The sequence below is a fragment of the Dipodomys spectabilis genome, unplaced genomic scaffold (assembly GCF_019054845.1).
Source record: "Dipodomys spectabilis isolate Male_0828 unplaced genomic scaffold, ASM1905484v1 ptg000030l, whole genome shotgun sequence".
NCBI lineage: Eukaryota > Metazoa > Chordata > Mammalia > Rodentia > Heteromyidae > Dipodomys > Dipodomys spectabilis.
The window spans coordinates 5,573,057-5,582,508 of record NW_024870707.1 but is presented as its reverse complement, the minus strand read 5'-3'; the positions used below and the strand labels follow the sequence as shown (position 1 = coordinate 5,582,508).

Below are 9,452 nucleotides of genomic sequence, written 5' to 3'. Positions count from 1 at the left end.
GCATTAGTTCTCCATTTAACATCTAATTTTTGAACTTTGGTTTGTTTTGTTTTAGTTCTTGTTGTTGTTGCTGCCTGCTGCTGCTATTGGTGGTGGTGGTGGTGGTTGTATTGCTATTGTCCTTGGATTTAGGGTTTGTGGAGTTTTTGCTTTTTGTTTTGTTTTGTTCATTAATTGGTTGTTGAATTCTCTTCCTTTTTCATTTTGTTTTCTTTGTATTTATCTTCTTAGCTCATGCTTTATTCCTCTAATGTTACTGGGTAGTAGTGAATGTTTTTAACTGGTTATTACTACATTTCTATAAAAAGTTTGTGTTTGTGTGTATCAGTTGTCATTAGCACTGCAGGTAGCATTCTCCTCCCTGAGCAGTATTGTGGAATCAGGCCTACTGTTTTATTCACTTTGAGCAATTTTGGCTACTGAGTTATACCCCTGTCCAGAGGAAGAACTGGTACTTCAATTCTGCCACAACTTAATCCTGCTTTAAACATTGAAAATGCATCATTGGAACATCACAGGTGTTTAAAGTCTCCAACCAATGACTTTGTCCTAGATACGCAAATCCCAATGGAGAAGAAACTCCTCAAAAGCTTAATTCCACAGTAATAGATTCTAAGGACAGTGGCGTGGATAAAATGCTAACCAAAGAATTCAACCAAGTGATTGTAATAATGATCAACAAATTCAAGAACATCAATAAATACGTGGATGAATTCAAAGGTAACACAAACAAAAAGCTGAATGAAATGAAGAAGACAATACAAGATATGAAAGTGGAATTCAATTTTTAAGAGATATAAATTCTGAGAAACAAACTGGGAATTTGGAAATGAAAATTTCAGTATGTAACATCTTTTAAAACTAATTCAAAAACCTCACCAATAAACTAGACAGTGCAGAAAACAATGCCAGGGCTTGAAGGAAAAATAAGAAAATTAGAACATTCAGAGAGAAATGAAGAAAAAAATTAAAAACATGAACTACCTACAAGACCTCAGGGGTAACATTTAAAAGACAAAACCTATGAACCATGGACATAGAAGGAAGAAAAGAGGTACACGCTTTTAAAAAATAGCAGAAAACACATTCAGTAAGAATAATACACGAGAATTATCCAATTCTTGGGAAAGAGATGGAGATTTGGGAACAAGATAGGACAGAAAATAGATACTACATGAAGAAGCAATGCAATGGATGGATAACGAAAAGCAAAGTTTGGGGGGATCAAAAAAAACTAGAAGAGAAACGTAGGTATAAATATCTTAATGGAATTAGTCAGATTTAGAAAGTCTCTATAGGAAGAAAATGGGGTGCAAGGGAGGAGAGAAGAGAACTTTTTAAAGAAATTTTAAAGCAATCTTAAAGAAGAGCCACCTGACTCTTCACTTCCTTTTCCAAGACTTGAGGGACAAGACTCGGCCCAGGGCTCCCTTCACCTCCTTGTTGCGAAGGCTGTAGATGAGGGGGTTGAGCATGGGTGTGACAATGGAGTAGAAGACAGACACCACCTTGTTGAAGTTAATGGAGGAAGCCACCTTGGTCCGGACATACATAAAGAAAAGTGTGCCATAGAAGATGCCCACCACTGTGAGGTGAGCGGCACACGTGGAAAAGGCCTTCTGACGTTCTGCAGCTGAGCGGATGTGCAGCAGTGTCCAGACAATGTTGCCATAGGACACAGCAATGACTGTAGAGGAGGCCAGGAGCACAGCCAGAGACACCATGAAATCCGTGGTCTCCTTCAGCGTGACATCGGAGCAGGACAGAGCAAGCAGAGGCGAGTCATCGCAGAAGAAGTGATCCACAACGTTGGGACCACAAAATGTCAACTGAGTCATGAGGTAGATAGGCAAAATGGGTGTGAGAAAGCCAACCAGCCAACAAGCAGCTGCCAGATGGATACAGGTACCCCAGGACACTAAGGACCCATAGCGGAGTGGCATGCAAATGGCCACATAGCGGTCATAAGCCATGGCAGCCAGTAGGAAACACTCGGTAGCTCCTAGGAAGGTGAAGATGAAGAGCTGGGACAGGCAGCCAGCATAGGATATCGTTTTGCCCCCATTGACATCCACAAAACCAGCCAGCATCTTGGGAACTGTGACAGTCGTGTAACAGATTTCAAGGCAGGACAAATGTGTCAGGAAGAAATACATGGGTCTCTGTAGTCGATGGTTCAAGCCTACCACTAAGATGATGGCCGTGTTCTCTGCCAACGTGAACAGGTACATGATGAGAAAAAGTGTGAAGAAAAGGAAGCGTTCTTCGTACACCTCAGCAAAGCCCACCATGACGAACTCTGTGACCTGGGTCCAGTTCTGAGTATGTGGCTGCATATATGGGAATGAGGACTCAGTAGAGTCATAGCCTTACAGAGACCATGAAATTCAATCAGAACCTGGAAGGATGTGGGATTAACACACTTTCCACTGCAAAAAAAGGACAGTAAAATCAAGATACTGACCGTAGCCACAAAGAATTCTTTTAGTCAGTGATGGACACAAGAGCAGTCCAGTACAAAATGATAAAAACTCTAGATAGAAATAAGACAAAGGATTATGGTAGGAAGTAGCAGGGAAGCTTAAGTCATCTTGAGAAATCTTCTTGGAAGGACTGTCTAAAATTGAACCTGAAAGAGAAGTATAAGTTAATGAAATAAAAGGTGGAGAAGTAGAAAAGATATTGCAGGTATATATCTCAGACATGGTGAAGATCATTGTGGATTTGGGAAATTACAAGTCAGTGCAGTTTGCCATAGAAATTAAGAGCTTGGCTAAGCATACCTGGCTTTGAATAGGAGGAAAAACCTTTTAAAAGTGTGATATTTTTTTAAAGGCCAGTACTGGGACTTGAACTGAGGGTCTGAGAGCTGCCCCCTTAGCTTTCTTATTCAAGGTTTGTGCTCTACGTTGAAGCTACAGCTTCATTTTGAGCTTTTGGGTGGTTAAAGAATCTCTAGGAGTTTCCCGCCCAGGTTAGCTTTGAATCATGACCCCTGGCCTTCTGGGTAGCTAGGATTACAGGCAGGGACCACCAGCACCCAGCAGAACAATGAAATTTTAATCCAAGTAATCTCTATAGAGCCCTTAGCATCTTGTTTGGGTGTGTGAATGTTACGGAGAACTTCAATGCATTGACTTCTGGAATAGAGTATGAGGCTTGAGCTTGGCTAGAGCCACGTAATGAAGAATATTAGCTAAATTCATGTAAAAAGTTGAAATTCAGGCTAAGAACACCTATGAGCCTTGATAAGGTCTGTGCAGAGAAATAACAGTATGAAAACAACAAGAGGTTTGAAAACAACAAGAAAAGAGGCAGGAAGACCAGACTGGGGAGTTGTAAATATAACATGATAGCCAATAACCAAGAATGTCATTGGGCCCAGAGAATGAATAGAGCTACTAAAACAGGACCAACAAGATCCAGCTTGAATAGGAACTAGATAATTCTCATTTTGTAAAACACACAATAAGAGGTACAATAGATGAAACCTGTCTTATTTTGAGATTAAACAAGCACATGTATGGTACCCATTGCTCTGCCCATTTTTATACACAGTCCAAATATTTCCTAGTATTCTTCCCATTGAAAAGAGGAAATAGTACCTATTGCCCTTGAATCGGGGCCGGGTGAGTAACAGCAGACTGAGAAATGACACTGTATCAGTTTCCTTCTTGAGGAAGCTTCCACTTCCTGCTTCTTGAAATCCAAATTCTACTTCCTGTTTCATGAAGCTGACATGTCCTGTGGAAAGGCCTGAGTTTGTCTCCAGCCCTCAGCCCCGGACCAAGTGCCCACTAAAAGTCAACCACTAATATACCAGCCCAGATGAACAAGAAAATCTGAGACGTAGCTCCTCCAATCCCTAGTCAAAATAGCAAAACTGACGCTAGGCTTCCCCACTGAGCCACCACCATACTGAACATTGGTGAGCTAAATAATTGATGGTTGCTATTTTTAAGACCCTATTTTCTTAATTAACCTGCATCTGTTACAGGGGTTGGGGTTGGGGCGGGGGAGCGTTGTGACATTTCCATGCATGCATATAATATATCCTGATCGAGCTCCCGCCCTCTCCCTTCTCCCCCATGCTTGTTCTAAAACAATTTCAACAGGTTTCCTTGTTCTGTTTGCATATATGCAAATAACTATGATGGCCATATCACTAACCCTCTTCCTTTTTCTTGTCTCTCTGATGCCCACCTTCCCCCAAGAGATCCTGTTTTGCTTTCCTGTCATTTATATTTTTAAATGTGGATTAATTATACCCAAGAGTTCCCCCCATGCTATTTCAAAAGTGCATATATTTTTCTCAGAATAACCTTCTCTATTGTGTCTCTTTTCCTGCCCTTCCCCCAGCCCTCTATAAGCTTTGCAGTAGCTTGTTATCACTGATGATTGAAATAATTTTACATGCGAGTTCTGTAACCTTGGGCGAATTATTCACTTTTCCTGACCCATTGAAGGAACAAAATGTGTTTTCCCTGTGGTCACAAATGCCTGAACTAGAACTGGAATCCAGGTTTACCAAAGTTTAAAGTACTTGCCCTTTCCCATATAAACAATTAAGCAAGCTGCTCTGGCTTCAGCATTCCATGATTTCCTGACAATGAAAGCATGTGGTGACCCAAACCCAGAAAGGAGCAAGGTTGCAGTCTTTGGATTCCTGTGTGCGTCTTCTCCACTGCCTGAGTCCGTAGGCCAGCATTCCCACAGTGCCAGCCTGTAAACACAAGCTTCCTGGATGAAGAATTGTGTTGTAGCCCTGCATGCTTCATGCTTCTGTTGGGTCCAGGACATAATCTCTGCATACTTACACACACACACACACACACACACACATCACTGTGCATTCTGGCTCAGAATGTAACAATCTCAGAACAGTACACTGTACACCTTTCCTAATAGATATACTTACTATACCCAGGTGCTGTAAGAGTCTGGCATCTGCCAGGTAACAAACAGGTGTTGTGCAGTGAAGTTCTCGGAAAGGTACTTTCTTTTTCTTATAGTATAATCATGAAGAAAGTAAGATTCAGAAGCACATATCTCAAGCCCTGGAGCTGCAGAATGCTAGCTTGGCTACCCTGTCTATGAACTGCTACTCTTCTTCCTGACTCTTGCCCTGTCCTTAGAGCTGTAACTCACCTTTCTTCATTCTATCTCCATTTGGGAGCTTTTCCTCTGTGGCCCTTCCCCTCCAATTCCTCCAAACGTACCTTCAAGCCAAGCCAACCTGCTCTGTACCAGGATGGATGATGAAGATGATCCTGGTATAGAGCAGATGCCCTCTACACCCACCAGGATGTCTGGTACAAAGCAGCAGCTTTATAATCATTTCTCTGATGCATAGCTCACAGAGAGGATGGGAGAGCCTGAGGGTTTGTATCAGGTCCAGATTAGTTACACTGAAATACCCTGCTTTGTTCCTCAAAATCTGAAGCACAGAGAGGGGGGGGAGGGAGGGAGGGAGGGAGGGAGGGAGGGAGAGAGAGAGATCCATGATTCCCCTTCTTCAGAATAGTCATTGCCAGGAGATAGCTGCCAGAGACTACATTTTCACCCCCACCTGAATCCAGTCAATGATGCATTTAATCTATGATTGGTATTATTAAGAGGTAAGTGTGTCTTTTCCACTATCTCTTTCCTGTCTTGGAGCCAAAAGATGGAAAGAGCCTCGATTGCCTGAAGGAAACAGCTCAGGGTCATTAAACTTATTCATACATGGCCAGATTATAAGTAGTTTAAGCATTGTGAGCCACAGATAGATTACCTCACCACATTTGCTCCTTCATAAGGGGTGTGTGTGTGTGTGTGTGTGTGTGTGTGTGTGTGTGTGTGTGTGTCTGGTTGGTTTCAGGCCATGTAATAATCCTTAACTCAGTTTAGACTGCTACATAGGTGAAAAAGAACATCCTTGCACTGTGTTAAGCTAGAATTACTCCACTTAACACCTCTGCCAACACGGAGCAGCCCCCAAATCATCTGACACCCCTGAGGAAATGGCGCTTAGGAAGATACCTGTGGGACATGTGTGGGGAACTGAAGGCTGCTGCGAAGCCCAGTGTTCATTATTGACATCCCCCTCCCCTCATCCCTAATTAACAAAGCACAGAGAGACATTGCTAGGATTCCAAACAGAAAGCTCAAACTCTCACTCAGAAGAACACCCTCGAATCTCTGCTCGCTCTTCCTCCACTGCCCAATACCCAATTGCGTTGGGACAGAAGGGGTGTACTCAAGCTGTCAGATGGAGTCAGAAAGCCATTCAGCAAGTTGGAATGAATGAAATAACTGAATGTCCCATTACGTCATTTACTAACACTCAGTCTTGCACAGTTGAATACCAGCAGTAGGTTCTGAGAAATACATCATAAAGCAACTTGGTGACTGAGTGAACATGCCAGAGTATACTTACATGAACTACAATGGCTACGCCACCTGAGCCACACGGTCTCCTAGGACTACTGTCATACATGCAGCCCACCACTGCACAACATGAACTTACGCAGTGTCTAACTATGTATGAGTTTACTTTCATTCAATTGAGAAAGAGAGAATCTTGCCAGGCCTGGTGGTTCATGCCTGTAATCCCACTACTCAGGAGGCTGAGAACAGAGGATCTTGAGTGCAAGTCTTCAAAGTTAGCCTGGGATATTTATGAAGACCCTGCCTCCATTTTTTTAAATGGAGCCAGGCATTGTAATACATATCCCTAGTTACAGTTACTAGCAAGGCAGAAATCAGAAGGATTGCTATTCAACCCACATAAAAATTTAGTAACACCTCATCTTAACAAACAAGCTGGGCATGTAGTGGCATGCATCTGTAATCCCAGTTATGCAGGAAATGTAGGTAGGAAGATTTCAATCCTAGGCAGGCCTGGACAAAAAAAACCTCAAGACCCTACCTGGGAAAAACTAAATCAAACTAAATCAAAAAAAATTCTGGAGGTATGGCCCAAATCATAAAAGTGCAAGTATCTGTGTTCATACCTGAATACTACACAGGAGGAGGAGGAGGAAGAGGGGAGAGAGTGGTAGAGAGAGAGAGAAAGGAGAGAAAGGAGAGAGAAGGAAGGAAGGAAGGAAGGAAGGAAGGAAGGAAGGAAGGAAGGAAGAAAGGAAGGAAGGAAGGAAGGAAGGAAGGAAGGAAGGAGGGAGGGAAGGAAAGAGAAAACAAGAAATCACAATTCTCTAACTCTTGGCAAACTTTGGAATCTGCAACATGACATCCAAATGATTTACTGCTGTAGATGATGCACATCTCTGTGCTTACTACTGCTTCATTCACATCAGGCCTTGCGCCCTGTGTCGAGCCTCCCACAGTCAATGAGTTCCAAGCCCTTTCCTTTCAACAGCTCTTCCTCTTTCAGTTGAGACACAGAAGTACTCCAGTATCACAAAAAAAAAGGCACAATGCATTAGTTAGCATATATCTGGGAGAACAAAGAAGGAAACAGCTCATTTGGCCTAGAAGGAAAACGGAAGAGACCAGGACACAAATACCCCAATTAGATCTCAGGAAGGGTAGTGAAGACCAGGAGAAGGCAAAGCCAAGTGAGGCATCCCCGCAAGCCAGGGGAGAGAGGAGAGAAGGCCACTAAAGACATGGGCAGGGCCAGGGCAGAGACACCACAGTGTTCAGGCATTAGATCTCCCCCACCTCCTAACTGAAATGCAGTGGAGGAACCTCGGTTGGAAGTCAATGCCTACTGACGACCAACCACTGAATGAGTTTCTGAGGAAATCTTGCAAGTCTCCAGAGAGAAGCTAATGAGGAACACTTTCTAAATAAAGAGTTCCAGGAACCGCTGGGCATTGCAAATCCCACTTGGTGTCCACCCTTACCTCCTCTGGCCCTGTGATGGTAAGGTCGGTGAGAGCCTGTCTCCAAGCCAGCAGGGAATACATATTGAAATCCTACCCATGGACCCGATTCTGCTATTCTTCTATTTGTTTCCAACAACATTACGACCCCAGTGGTCTATTCCTGAGAGAGGTGTTTTTGTCTTTGTTTTCTCAAACAAATTAAAAGGTCCGATGTGCAGAGACAGCAAGTAGCTTATACAGATTTTTTAGAGAAAAAGAAAAAGAAACTTCTATGGCAGAGAAAGGAGGCAAACCCTGAGGTGTATCTGACATCAAAGCTGTGTGCTCTTCCCACCACACCAGGCCACCTCCCTCTGCCTTTTCATTTCACCTAATGAAATGCCTCAAGACACTGGCTCCCAGCCCTCACTGTGAGGTTAATTTCTCTGTAGCTCACAGCCATACTGGAGGAATCTCCTGCAAGCAACAGCAACCTGCAGGAGCCCGGGGAGGCTCCCAGGCCTATTAACCGCATCAGCGTCCTCCTTGAGGTTGAGAAAACTTTATTAACCAAGTGCCAGGCAGGGGATAAGTGACCAAGGGGACAGGCTCAGGGTCACACAGGACAATCACTGAACAAGCAGAGAGACCGCCCAGGAACTTGGCCCAATTTGTGTCCTCAAAAGAGTGGTTTCTTGGCTAAGATTTTTTTTTTCCTAACAAATATGGAAAGAAAAAAAAAAACTGTTTGGGCCTCCTGCAAGGAAATTAAAATTGGTTCCTGCAGCTATTTGTGTGGCTGTGTAACACGCCTGATAAGGGCAAGGAGGAGGGGGAAGGGGGCTGGATTTTCCCTGGTCCAGACAGACTTGTCCTCAAAGGTGAAAGGAGTTGGAAAATGAACTTACTTAGATCCAGGCAATGATAATAACCAATGTAAGCCAGCCAGTGGGGGGACAGACACTGGGAGAGAGACAGAAGGAACTATAGGATCCCAGAGTCCTGCTCTTCATTGCCCTCTGCCCTACCTCCCTGCATGCTTCTTTTCCCCACTCCCGCGGCAAAGAGAGTCACAGAACACCTCGCTTGTAGCATGCAACTGTTAACAGTGCCTCTCTAGAATCAGACAAGAATAGTCTGACTCTGGCTCCATCGGGCACTGGCTATAATTTGGGGGAAGTTATTTAGTGGTTTTGAGCCTCGGTGATTTCGTCTTCCAATCAGGAGAATGATATACTCACTGCAGGGCTGGTCTAAACAGGGAAGGAAAGAGCAGTAAGTGAAATTTCAGGGCCTGTGCTATGATTGTTCCCTCTTCCCTCTCTGTGTGGCTTCCTTTTACACTTCCTGCAATTCTCTGCACAAGGCCATCTAATCAGAAAAGCCCTTTCTGACCACCTGTCTGGAAGTGCAAAATCCCACAGCTTTCTGAGTCCCTTCTCAGCTTGCCTTTTTTTTTCTTTTGTGGATCCTAGCTTCATTTTTTTTTAACTCTATGAGATATTCATTTGTCTCATTATGTAATCTCACACACACACGTGCACATAGAGACTCGCATGTGCACACACACACACACACACACACACACACACACAACACAACACACATGAAGATAGTGCCAGCCTCTTCTTGCTTATCTCT

General features: G+C 43.6%; 1 protein-coding gene across 1 annotated transcript; it reads right to left on the bottom strand.

The window, feature by feature from the left end:
* Positions 1–1,382: 1,382 nt before the first annotated feature.
* Positions 1,383–2,336, bottom strand: LOC122104670 (olfactory receptor 6Q1). Its single transcript, XM_042675611.1, has one exon. It carries the CDS (start codon positions 2,334–2,336, stop codon positions 1,383–1,385), a length of 954 nt encoding a protein of 317 aa, XP_042531545.1.
* Between the last annotated feature and the right edge of the window lie 7,116 nt (positions 2,337–9,452).